The 14,515-nt window shown below is 31.3% G+C and overlaps 1 protein-coding gene across 1 annotated transcript in view; it reads left to right on the top strand.

Annotated features, from left to right (window-relative positions):
* The first annotated feature begins 5,115 nt into the window (after window positions 1-5,115).
* The window catches only part of LOC127706893 (lipoxygenase homology domain-containing protein 1-like), a 73,905-nt gene continuing 64,505 nt past the window's right edge, over window positions 5,116-14,515 (top strand). Inside the window, exons 1-5 of the mRNA XM_052211618.1 lie at window positions 5,116-5,300; window positions 7,082-7,226; window positions 11,295-11,432; window positions 13,439-13,596; window positions 14,066-14,221. Of these exons, the coding sequence (XP_052067578.1) occupies window positions 7,088-7,226; window positions 11,295-11,432; window positions 13,439-13,596; window positions 14,066-14,221 (591 nt within the window). The 5' untranslated portion in view covers window positions 5,116-5,300; window positions 7,082-7,087. The remainder of the gene's footprint in view (window positions 5,301-7,081; window positions 7,227-11,294; window positions 11,433-13,438; window positions 13,597-14,065; window positions 14,222-14,515) is intronic.

Raw genomic sequence — 14,515 nt, 5'->3', positions numbered from 1 at the left:
ATCGACTGGGTTAAAATGAAAATTTGAAGACAACTTTTATGTAAATTATTTGTTACTGTTTGCCATCAAATCTATGATTGCCACATGGCTAGGATAGGGTTTCACTTCTAATGAACAACTATCTTTAACTACATATGTAAATTATTGTTCATTTATTACAATCTGAATGTCTGATAAACACAGTTTTACTGAGATTTCAAAATCTGAAGCATAAAATAGCTCTATTCAGCAAAAGCTACTTTTGTGACTCAAATTCTAAATCAATAGGGGCACCTTTTCAAATACAGTTGTTCGTTAATCATTAGGGTGTGTAAATACAAAACAGATAATACCAAGGGGACATTCATATCTTATTAGTCCAAGGAAATCTGACGATGCCATGGCAAATAACAAAAGAAAGGGAATTATTAAGAACAAAATATGTAGAATGAGAAAGCTTCTACCCTTATCAAATTGTTTAGAGAGATCAAAAGTGGAAAATTTAATTTGTCTCCCCTTGGCTAAAGGTGGTTACTTAATTCTATTTAGAATGCTGACTCTCTGGATATAAGAAGAATATTAAGGTCCTGAACTTCATTTCTCTGTCGACTTTACTGGCTGCACAAGGTCATTTATTAATCAGACTGTTTATGATTCTTTACACTAAATCAATTGGATGTGTATTGATTGATAAGATACACCTTGGAAGAACCTGATTTGTTAATTAGTTGTAATTGGCTTTGAAATAGCTTCCAGTAACTGAATAATCTTATATAGGTGTTTTGGATCTATTGTTTTAATAATTGTTGTTTTTCATGCTTTGTACCAATCTATTGAGTTATTCATTTACAACTAATTTTTACAGTTTGTTCTTATGTTGTGCTGTTAAACCACTGTCCCAGGTTAGGGGAGGGTTGAGTGCTCAAAACAATGTTTTACTCTGCAACATTCTTTTATGTGCCTAGACAGGAACATGTAATTCATTGGTTGTCATTGGTTCAGGTCTTTGTAAATTGTTTTGTTATGAATTAGGCCTTTAGTTGTCTCTTTTGAAAAGTTTCAGATTTTGTCATGTCTGGGCCATTTATAGCTGACTATACAGTATGTGTTTTGTTCATTGTTGAAGGTTGTATGGTACCCTATAATTGATTACATTTACATCATTTGAACTCCGGTGGATAGTTGGATATTGGAAATAATACCACATCTTATGCCCCCACCGTAGGGGAGGGGGGCATTAAGGTTTACGCTTGTCCCTACGTCTGTCTGTACGTACATCCTGAAATTGGTTTCCGTTCTCTAACTTGAGTTTGCCTCAACCAAATGTTATGAAACTTATACACAATGCTCATTACCGCTAAACTCATATCAAGTTCAAATTTTGGTGGCATCAATTTTACTGTTCTGGAGTTGTGCCCTTCATAAATGGAAAAAATGCTGAATTTTTCATTTCCATTCTCTTAACTTTAGTTAGCCTCAACCAAATGTTAAGAAACTAATACACAATGCTTATCCCCATAAAACACAGATCAAGTTCGTTTTTGGGTGGCGTCACTTACAGTTCTTTAGTTATGTCCCTTTATAACGTCATACGCAAGCGGGGGCATCATCTGTGGCTCATTGACATATTCTCCATTTATTTTTACATTCATTTCTATTGAGTGAATTAGGAGTTCATTTTCTTTGTTAATTCTGTACCTACCTGTAATTTTCCAACGAGAAACAATCGCAGCACAATTTATTTGTAAAACTTTTGTCAACAATAGGATAATCAACAGAAAGATGAATAAAATAAAAAGAAGTCTATAGAAATTTATTATCGCTGATTCATCAAGGAACTGTCCGTCTTTGATGGTAGAAATTATGTTTAAATGGAATAGGTCTAACAGGTCTAGGGTCATGATTCACAAAGAAGTGGAGTTACTGGATTCATTATTTGTATGAACTAGAAAATATTGTTGAAAATAAACTAAATCCAAAATATGTCAGGATAAGATCATGCTAGGCACCCCCTGAATAGTTAACTTCATTAGTAACAATTTAGTCACAGTGCTTTAGGTTTTTTTAGCCAACCAATACAACCACACAGAGAAGGACTTAGTTGTTTATTAGTAAGACAATATGTGTGTAAAAACTATGTTGAAACCAATAATTGAAAGAAACTTCACTTCAGAGGACTTGTGAGACTTTTCATCACTAAGCAGTTTTCTTTGTTATAAGAAAAACTTATATAGTGAGATGTTACTGGTATATGCCTTCTAGAGGTCTAATATTCAATTTTTAACAAATGTCTGTACCACATTATGTCAAACACTCTTAAAATTTAGTCACAATTTATCTTGTCTATATTCTGGGATAAGAGATCTTAACATATGAGAGGGTCTGGATGGGGTTCATACATTTCTTTTTTTTATTATTTCTTTTTTTTTTATTATTTCTTTTTTTTATTCATTTATATAAAAATAAGGAGATGTCAGTAGTATGATTGCCAATGAGACAACTATCCAGCAAAGTTAAAATAAAGTGGATGTAAGCAATTTGTTTATTTTTTATTTATTTTACAGACCATTATCTCTATTCTTTATTTGGTTTGTCCTTTATTCTCTATTCTCTATAATTTAGCACCCCATTATTCTTAATTAATATATATATTTTTCTCTATTCTTTATTTTTTCCCCCCTGAAATTTGCAAACCAGGGGTTGTCCTCAGCTTATTTAAGAATATTTTGATAATTCTACCTCAAAAAAAAAAATTAAGTTTGACCTCATTTTCATGGTTCAGCGACTGCTTGAAAAAAAAATTATCTTTTTTTTATCAGGTGAATTTCTCACTTATAATGAGTAATAGGATAACGATATTTTGTATATGGGTTCCTTGCAACCTCCACATATCCGTCAGACAGGGTCCACCTGACTTTGACCTCATTTCATGGGTTACGCGATAAGGTCTGTTTCTCAAATACTATTAGCAGTAGGTCAACTGTATGTGGTGAATGGAATGATTGTAATAGGTACATGTCAGTCTGGCAGGTTTCATCTGACCTTTACCTCATTTTCATGGTTCATTGGTCAATGTTAAGTTTTTGTGTTTTGGTCTGTTTTTCAAGTTCTATAAGCAATAGGTCAACTATATTTGGTGTATGGAAAGATTGTAATGTGTATATGTCTGTTTGGCAGGTATCATCTGACCTTGACGGTTTGACCTCATTTTTATGGTTCATTGGTGAATGTTAAGTTTTTTGTGTTTTGGGCTGTTTTTCAATTACCATAAGCAAGGACGTATAGCTAACATATAACATAACTAATATATGTCCATGCCGTAAGCATTAGGTCAAACCATATAGTTGCTTTCGAGACGTTTTGGCCATACATCATTTCGGCCTTGGTCGTTTTGGTCCATTATACAGTTTTTTTTTTTTAAAGTCCGTGCCTATCAATGTTTTGAATAAAAAAATAAGATGTAGGTAAATATTTCTTTATATGCGATATAGACTTTCTTAATAAAGAAAAGTATGAATCGATGCAAAGTACGAAAAATGTCACAGAGAAAATCAAAATATAGCGTTCATGTCGATCCGGCCCCAATATATACCCCCATATCTATTATATATATGCCAAATGATCGATAAAAAAAAAATTGTTTTGCTTTAAAAAGTGATAAAACTAGTGTCTCAGTGATTGACAAAGGCGTGTGTCTCATAATAAACCAATCAACTTGTAATTTAATTTGATCATTTGAAAACAAGACTGTCGCCTTATTGTTTTGTTTTTAAAGAAAAACAGAGTGAAAAAAAGAAACAAAAAGAAAACGAATTTGTGGAATTCTGTAGACTTAATTTAGAGAAATTGAAATTCAATGATTATGTATTTCATCGATTCTTTTTGTCTATAATATATTAAAAAATTGAAGATGTGATATGATTGCCAATGAGACAACTCTCTACCAGAGACCAAATATTTTTTTCATAGTTCACTTTTTTAACTTCACATGCAGTTCAACAAGTTCCAAATGCCTCGCAGTGGACTCATGGAAATAGGTACTATAGACAGCATATCAAAGGAATCAGTCAATTGAGTATATCATTTTAGCATTTTTTTACAAAACAGTGAATGAATGCATAAGCTTGTGCTCAGCTTGGGACTGTTTAGCGCTCTTTATGACCATTATTCTTTTTGAAATGTGACCGATTACAACTTCAAAGTTAAATATTGTGTACTTATTTTCACACCATTTATAAAAAATAATGGTATGTGTTATCTGTTATTAAATCCTTATTAACTTTCAAATATTACTTACAAAGAGGTCTATTCTAGTTAATAGATGTACACACTAATGTTTTTCTTTTATAAAACATCAGGACTGAAAGTGTAATAAAGTTAATTTTTAAAGTTATCAAAGGTAAATAAATCATAGTTTATATAACAAAATCCCTTTTAAGATTAAATAAAAGTATGGTTGAAACTAATTTTATTATATGGCCGAAGTGGTACATGGCCGAAACGACCGAAACGTCTTGTTTCCAACTATATTTGGTTTTTAAAAAAAATTGTAAGGTGTATATATGTCTGTCTGACAAGATTTATCTGACCTTGATCTCATCGTCATAGATATTTGAAGATGTTAAGTTTATGTGATACTTTTTGTAAAATCTTTTAAAGAAAAGACTTTCAACATAAAATCAATGGTCAGTAAAGCAGACGAGACATTTCAGGGAGTGCACTCTTGTTTCTAGAAAGTTTAAAGAAAACATCAAAAATGTGTATTAATTAAGTTTTATATTTTTAAATATAAATGAGAAAGAAACATATTTTTTAGTTGGAAAGAAAACACGACATGTAACACACATACACTTTTTTTAATAAAAACTAATGCGGGCTCCGTATGTCCAAAATATGTAACATTCTTTAAATTTTCCGCGTAAAGGGAAGTAATTCTGATTAAAACTATCCCAGGAATGTACGGAATTCAGTTTTGCATTAGCGATAACTAGTTTGGTTTAAGATCATTCGTCTTTGGAAAAGTAAAGATAGGAAACAATAATGTTAGGTGTCTGCTTGTTGACATTCACGGAAAAGGGAACTATTTCCAAAAAACTTTAAGTTTTAACCGGAAGCAGGTGCGCGTTGTCTGCACATGCGTGGAAAATCTTTGGCAACGCTTACAAACAAGTATCAACTCAACTGTATTTTCAGTTAATTTTATTGGAAAACACGTGAAAAAAGGAACAATTTTAATGTTGTCATAAATGGAGAGGAAGAATACCGAGAGAGTCATAAACCGAGATTAAGAAAATAATAAGTCAAACTTGGGCAACTAAATTGTAAGTTTTATTTTAACTGTCAACCCTAAAATTTTGCATAGCTTTCATCTTTTCCGAATGCTGACAGCTGCATATATAGTCTGTTAAACTAGAGCTAACAATGTATAATTACTATATCCACAGCAGGAACACTTGTAATAAATGTTATACATAATTTATACCAAATAAAAAAAAAAAATAAGATTATCCTGAATATTTGAACCACAGAATTCTTTATAATTTTGTTACTTTTATTAATTTTTATTTATGTCACTTATAATATTTCCTACATAGAAATCTAGCATCAAAAAGAAAATATCCAAAATAATCGACAAGAGATATCATATTAAAATACATATAAATTAATATGTATATCAATGGATTACTGCCATGATAGTACTAGATGTATTCAAATTATTTTTGCATTATATGAAATTTTATTTAAAAAAAAATTATGATATTTTTGTTAATTTGTTAGTCATTACCTTTATATTCATTCAATGTAGATTTATTCAACATGTTCAAAGTTCTTCATGTTACCATATTCAAGATATTTATTAAATCAATTGAACATATAGAATTACAGACATACATTGTAACTATTAAAATTTATGGTTATACGAACCCACAAAAATATGCAGGTTTGGTTTTGGTTATTCAATTTGTTACATAAAATTCATTCATTTATTTTTTTTCTAAGGAAAATTAAGACTCAAGTCAACAATTAATGTTAATTCATGACCAAACAAAGAAGAACAAAATTATAACATTAACAGTTGAAATAAAAATATTGAACACTTAAGTGCCTATCTGCCTAAGAACCAGGCAGTAGTGAAAACATGACAAACAAAAACCCACTCAAGTTGACATTAATTTATGTTCGAAATGTATAATGGTGCACCAATATGTTACATTCGTTTTCTTTTCCAGTTCTGGTAATTCAAGATATAATTTGGTTGAAATGCACTAGAAATTAACAAATAAGGGGAGCTAACTCTGTAATTTGCTATCATTCTAACCAAAATTATCTAGATATTTCTCGAGTTACCAGACACGCAGAAATGAAAGATCTACCATTTCTAACTCAGAATGAGGGTAACTTCAAAATAGTATGGTTAGGTCGGTGTGTTTTTTCGACCATGCTTTGATTTTTTTCAAAATTGACTGATTCTTACAAAGACTAACGCTTAATAATAAACCTGAGGCCAATGGTGACCTCAGTTACTTACATCCTTGTCTGTTGAACAGTTAATTGCCTCACTGGCAGTCATATCACATTTCCTTATTTTATACTGAGGACATCATTATAGGAGCATTCATTACCTTAAACCACATAGGACCAATATACTAGTCCAAACTGAATATCATATGGGTACAAAAAATGTAAAAAAATCCAAATTCAAACAGATTATGAACATGTCCCTTCCATCCTCACACTGTTTGTGTTCCTAATATATCAAACTGCAAAACAGTGAACATGCATTCCTGTAGAAATTCTTCCATAATAAATATAAAAAGAAGATGTGGTATGATTGCCAATGAGACAACTCTCCACAATAGACCAAATGACACAGAAATTAACAACTATAGGTCACTATACGACCTTCAACAATGAGCACAGCCAATGCCAATTTAGAATTGTTGGTAAAAATGTAAAGATATATTTAGTAAAGTAAGTAAAGATATTAAGGGGTATGGAATTTATTTTCAAATACAGACTTTTTAGTCCTAAAGCACAGTTGCTTAACAAAGATACTAAATATTTATAATATAAAACTGTATATCAGATTCTTTTATTACAGTTTAAAATGCAACAGCCATTTACCAACTCTGAGGCAGTTAAAAGATGTCTGACTATACCAGATCATCCAATCCCTGGTGTACCTAGTTATGAACCTAAACCTCCATTTGGAACTAGCAAAAATTTCAGGAGCAGACCTTATTCAGGTAAGTGTATGACACATAGAACTAATGAGAAATTTTGAAGTCTGATAAAAGTGAAAACTAGTGGCCATGTTGATCATACTTGAAGCAATAAAGGGAATTGGTCCTTTAAATATAAAGTCATTTCTAACCATTTTAGCAATTTCTTCTGACGTTCATGTACAGCCTTTGTTTCACTTCTTTTACAATTAAAAGCCAAAATGTAATGCTTTCTTTTAGGCTGTAAGACCAGGCCTTTTGCCCTAGCAAGGCCCCCAAAAAGGATGTAGGATTTAAAAACAATCTCGGACTATTCTTTGCTAATAAATCAAATGGATAGATTCATGTGAATTTATCAAGGCAGTGTCCATGAATACAATTAATAACTTGGTTCCAGTTGTTCATTATTTAAGATGTATCGTGGTTGAAGATGAATGTAACATAATGTTTTTAACCTAATAAAAAATAAGTTTCTTCAATGGCATAAAATTTCCATACTTTTGCAATAATTTATTATAGGAATTTTGGTTAAAATCAATACTTTTAATGGTACACACACAATGTACCTTTTTCCCAAATTTTATTCTCAGATTTACCTTCATTCGTTATTTATCAAAGAAATAAGTATTACAGAATTTACACTTCATGTACATGTACATGTCACTAAGACAGCTACTAAACAATAAAACAAAACCCTCAAAAAAGTAATATTTTTTTTTCTTTAATGCACTCTTGCATTTGGGTCACTGTAGCCTGTTACACTCTTACATTTGGGTTATTGTAACCTGTTCTATAAACATAGTTTGATTATAAAATAGATAGTATTGTTATAATACTGGCAAATGTGATAAAACATCCAAGAAGATGCTTAACGAGGAAATAAATCTCCTTAATTATTTATCCTCTTGTTTCTAATGTAAATACAGAAAATCAATGTCATTTGTTGATACTTTGTGCTATAAAGCTACATTAGTTATTGATTTGTATATAGAATGAAGAAAAGTCTGAAAAATCACTAAGTAACACGACAGGACGGACGTTACTTTCTTTTTTACCTGTAATTTTACCTGTCATAATGACATTGCAGTAAAACATTAATTTGCTGAAATGGATATGTCATTTAATTGATCATGTAAATTTCATGTTGCTGAATCTAATGATGAATTGCTTTTGCATTGCAATAGTTCTGTTAAGGCTTCTGTATTGTAATTTCAACAGTGTATTTCTAGTAATGTTAAATAGGCCATGTTCAAAATTGAGTTATAACTGTAATTGTTGATTTTTGTTATCTGATACTTGAACATTTGGCCTTTGATCTTTTTAACTGATACACATATCTCTTGATAAGCATACTGTCATGGTATACAAAGTAATTAGACATTACCAAAAGCTATGTGACATAACTAATTAACAAAATTGGTTCATAGTTATGATGGAGTTGATAGAAAGAATCTCTATTATCTCAGCTCATTGTGTTTGACTTGCTGTAAAACTTGTCATTGTACACTGTGGATTTTGTCTTTTTATCCCTGTCCAATATGTGTGCCCTGTGGTGGTCAATGCTCACGCTCATATTGACTCAAATGATGAAGCAGATATGTTAAATAAGATTTGTTATCTAATTATACCAATGGGATTGTATTTGTAAGTCTTATAGTCAGGCAAAAGAAACAGCTCCATAGTATGGGCCAGGGGGGAGGAGGGGCGGAAAGACAACTTCCACAGTAGACTTTTAGAAAAAGTCAAATCCATCCAAGCTGTAGTGTCACATTAGTCTAGTAATAGTCATTATCTTATATTAATTATCAGTCATCAACACTTTTGATTGGTGTAAATTATTTCTGAAACCATGACAAAAATTGTTAAAGCTGATAAGATAAAAATACAGCCTGATTTTGTGGAATTCAGCTATAGACTTCGATGTTTGAAGTTTCTATGGAAAAATCATGTATTTTAATGATTTTATAACCCAGTTTATTTTAGGTATTGTATATGTATCAAATATATTTTGTCCAAGCATATCTTGTTGTAAACAGAATTTATGCCCAAATCAAACATACCCTTTTTAAACAGTATCAGTCCAAGAGTCAGCCCACTTCATAGTTGGTCCAATTTACAGAGCTTACAATCTACCTATTGTTTATTTGTACTAGTCCTGAATATGCATAGAATATTTGCAACTGGACATTTTGTAAACAACAATCAATTAGTCCTTTTGCACATGTTCTGTGAAAAAATGCAGCAAAAGGTAATAAAATAACACAAAAATTTTAAATGTCACAAACTCTAGAGGTTTAATAGAAAAAATCCAAATGCCAAAAACTGCTATACAAATTGTATGAAATTATCAAGATAGGAGATAGCACATGTAAATTTTGCTGGATGAAATGAAGAGATTATAAAAAAAGTAAATGGTTGTAACTGGGGTCTTAATAAGAATTTTTGAAGCCGAGTCCAGAGATATGTTTTTTGTTTTTACCATGGTGAGTCCAACAGTGTGAAGATGAAATATTATTGCTATATGATTTATTATATCTGCAAGTCTCAATGACAAAAAAGAGCATGGAAATGACATCAAATTGAGATAACTTTTAAACTTTTGATATCAAATTGTGATATAATGTCATATTATAATGTGCTCAGTTGTCCCAGACACAACATTTTACAATTTTGATTCATCTTTGGACCCACCAGTATTGAAAACAATGAGTCCAGACAGATTTTCACGAGTCTCGCCCTGAGGACTCATGGACTCGCCCTAGTGAGAAACCTTTGTATATGAAACTGACAAGAATGTAAAAAGCATTTTATTTATAACTTCAGACTTTATTAAAGAGAGATAATATTAAAAGCCATATTTAAGCAGGTTGTATATATACATAATGATAGCCATCAATCCGTAACAATTATTGCATACACTGCATTTTTATGTCATAATTGAAAAACTGATGATTGAACTAAAGCAGTCTACTGATACCTGTTTGATTTTATTAACCAATACAGGCTGCATAGAAAATTTAAATGACTTCGTTATTGTCCATGTCATGTTTGATGTTTAATACTGAATTTCAATGAAGAGACACACAATGAAAGTAAATCATTATACCTGGTTGGTTTAAAGGAATTGACTTATTTATACTTAAAGGTCACTCATCAGTAATATTGAAGAATTTAATGCTTATAAACATAAACTACTCCTACAATCTTAAAATAGATATTATGCTTTTAAATGGGAAAAAAAAACCCACAATTCCTTGACATGTTTATTTGTTTGGATCTGTTCATGGAAACTGCTATTGAATTCCTTAGACTAGCAACAGGAAAAAATATGCAAAGTAGAATTATCAATGGTCCAATAAAAATGTATATTTCATTTTATGAAACAAATTTTTCAGATATCGATGATCTGAATTGAGAATTGAAATTATTAATTATATAAAATAGAACATGTAGAAGTTTTTATTGATAGCAAATGTTCTGCATTAAAAGTTGGGCTCACAAGGATAATCACAAGGACAGAGAGTAATGCAAATATTTGTATGGCCTATTAATTTCATCTGAAAGCTAAACATGGAAAGTCTAATTTTCTAGACAAAGTTTGGAGTGGAATATGTGAAAAGTCTGAATTCACAATAAATATAGCTCATAAGGATGCCCCCCCTTACATCAGCCTCTGAATATGGGTAATGTCCTACCGTAATGAACCTATAAATCTAATACTCTTGTTTTGTCCTATATATTTATACATGTATGGTATATGCTTTTTAAGCATTATCAGTACATTCAGCATGAGGGGCAATTAAAATGAGACCAATACATGTTTCTTTCTGCATTCTGTTTTTTTTTTTACAGGAATGCTCATATCAAAAGTTTGTAAAACTGTTAACAAATTAAAAATACTCAGTCAACTTTATATAATCTAAAGTGGCGTTATCAAAATAGCAATACATTTGTAACAAAAAAAAAGTTCAGCCTGTATAATTTCACAATTTATCAGATAAGACCTATTTTACAGTGTTAGTAATTGAGGACATAACATTGATACCTTGGAATGTCACTTGTTTACTATTATACACATTTATATATTTTCAGCACCATCAAGAAGAGTAACAGCAGGAAATTATGGAGAGCCGTGGAGGTCACCAGTGTACAAACAACCTCACATCCCAACACCTCAGCACTACATGACAAGGCTAGCAGAAAATGCTGCACCAAATGCTCCTTATGCAGGTTGGTATCTAACATGAGAGTGTAACATTTGGTGGCAGCAGCTAGTTACTAGATTAATCCCGCTAAAACTATAACATTTGGTGGCAGTAGCTAGTTACTAGATTAATCCCATTAAAACTATAACATTGGGTGGCAGTAGCTAGTTACTAGATTAATCCCGTTAAAACTATAACATTTGGTGGCAGTAGCTAGTTACTAGATTAATCCCGTTAAAACTATAACATTTGGTGGCAGTAGCTAGTTACTAGATTAATCCCGTTAAAACTATAACATTTGGTGGCAGTAGCTAGGTACTAGATTAATCCCGTTAAAACTATAACATTTGGTGGCAGTAGCTAGTTACTAGATTAATCCCGTTAAAACTATAACATTTGGTGGCAGTAGCTAGTTACTAGATTAATCCCGCTAAAACTATAACATTTGGTGGCAGTAGCTAGTTACTAGATTAATCCCGTTAAAACTATAACATTTGGTGGCAGTAGCTAGTTACTAGATTAATCCCGTTAAAACTATAACATTTGGTGGCAGTAGCTAGTTACTAGATTAATCCCGTTAAAACTATATCATTTGGTGGCAGTAGCTAGTTACTAGATTAATTCAGCTAAAACTATAACAGCCAAATGTTATAATGACCGTCTAGTTGAGTATCTTCTTGATCATCATCATTTACATGTACTTATTACTTAATCTAAAGTCTCAAGACATTATAAAATGGTTTCATGTCTTACTTGGTCTCTAATTAGATAACATTGCATAAGTAAAGGTACTGTTACTGATACATTGTGTATAAATGAAAATTCAGGACATGAATTCTAATTCAATGTATAAATGAATGGTTGCTAAAATAACAACCTCTCCCTCTGTTTATCCTTCTCTCTCTCTCTCTCTCTCTCTCAATTTCATTTTTAAATCTTTAATATTAGTATACATATATATGTAGCTTCAAAAAAGTATAAATAGTTAGGAAATGAAATTGTCTCTTATATTTCTTAACCATTTTCTTTTCTTGGAATGGAAATTAAATTGCTCCAAAGTAGAACTTCAATCCTTTTGAGTGATACCCTTTCTGAAAGTATTGGCATTCATCTACAAAAACATCAAATAAAGTTTAGATACTTTTGTCTATTTTTGTCTGTAGAATTGCACTACATGTTCTGGATTTTAATATATGCAGAAATTAACATTTTTTTCTGACCCTTGTTAGGGATGTATATGAAACTACAGTCTGTATCACACAGAATTTTTCTTAAAACATATTAAACAATTTTCGTATAAACCCATATTGAAAGCTATATAATTTTTAAGTTATTGTACAATGAAATTGATTGCATAATAATTTTCACATGATTTATTTTGTCAAGGTGTCTGCAAACCACACACCTATAATTTTGACTGTTTATTTCTACCTTAGTAAACTACTTTTTCCAAAGAATGATGTTTTGATCAGATAAAAACTTGAAAGATTTATATATTTTGTAATAAAAAGACTTAATATGGCTATTATACTGACAGTTTTTAGCAATGAAATGAAAGTGATAAAAGAAAAGCTTTTCAGCTTCATTTTAACCAGAAGCAGGGACTATTTTATGATGATGGATATGGGGAAAAAAACCTACATGCAGACCTTTCTCCTATTTGATTGTGAAACTATATATTTGACTTCAATGCATTAACAGTCACAATTGTAAAATTTACATATTTATTCCCCTGCTCCAATGAAAGGGGTTTAGTGGTTTACCTCTGTTTGTCCAGCCCTTAATCTGAATGGAACAATTTCCCACCAAGCTTCTTCTGGTTATGTCATTCAGTGTGATACGTTTTTAGTACCTTCTATGTTCTACCTCCTGTTTGCCAAAAACATATCTTGCAGGGGTATAATTAGTGAACAATAGCTCAGTGTAAGCTCACAGTACATCTTGTTTTTTACTGTTTTGTTTGACTTCATGTCCATGGTTATACTTGTGTGTATTTACAGTACCCTAATATGTATACATTTATATTTACAGCAAGAAGAAATTACTCCTATATGAATTCTACATTATTTAACAACACCCCATCAGACAGTCGCTGTACTATCCCACTTCCATCTTATGATCCCATGAATGATCCACATCTGTTGGAATACTTTGAAAGAAGATTTGTTAGCGTTCAAAGAACATCTGAGGTAAGAACACTGCCAGTTAATTGTCCAAGATGATTGTTAAGCCTGTTTTATTGTTCAATGAAAAAATTTCGAAGCAGTTTTCATATTAAGATAATTATAACGAAAGAATTATAATCATATGTATACGTAGACTACAAATTAATAACTAGAGTTAGGATTTGTAATAGATAAAAAATAAACATTGGTTTTGAGTTTTCTAAGGCACATCGGGTATCCAAATTTGAAACCGCAGAGGGATCCAAATCCCAAGGTGCAATTAATGAAAAGTTTGTAATGGTGGTTAAGTAAAATCTGGATCTGATTCCCACGGAGAAATTATGCTCTGTGGGAATCAGATCTTATGTGCTAGACATCTGTTTTTTCATAAGTCTGATATATTTTCTTATTGACTGGCCCAATAAGAGAAAATTTATTTCAGGTTTATATGTCTTATCTTTTTAATTCAATTCACTTATTGTTTAATCTATAGAGAAATATGTGGAACAGACCATCAAGTGCCTCACCTAGTTTACGATCATCTTCACGGAGGAGGATAAAAGGACAAGATGACGGAGGGGATAAATCTGTTCTATATAAAGTGGCTGTGACGACAGGAGATAAAAAGGGATGTGGTACTGACTCAAAGGTAGATAATCATCTGTACAGAAATGGAGGATAGTTGGCTACCGTCAAATTCCAAATTGATGGTAGCAACTCTTCAAATACAATACTGTTATTCCTATTCTAATGCCATACTCTTAAAATTTTCAAAATTAAACATTTCAAATATCATGTAAACATTGACTGTGATTGCACAACGTCTTTGCCAATGACTCCGACTGTCAACTAGAATTGATGGAAGACGTCATCCAATTGAAATTGGTGTTACATGCCTAATTACTTTAGATATAGTTATCATTATGTTCATCCTTTTACGGTA

The sequence above is a fragment of the Mytilus californianus genome, unplaced genomic scaffold, assembly GCF_021869535.1.
Source record: "Mytilus californianus isolate M0D057914Y unplaced genomic scaffold, xbMytCali1.0.p SCAF_6, whole genome shotgun sequence".
In the NCBI taxonomy this organism is placed as follows: domain Eukaryota; kingdom Metazoa; phylum Mollusca; class Bivalvia; order Mytilida; family Mytilidae; genus Mytilus; species Mytilus californianus.
Note: the sequence above shows the minus strand (reverse complement) of the source record. Positions and strands in the feature narration are given on the sequence as shown.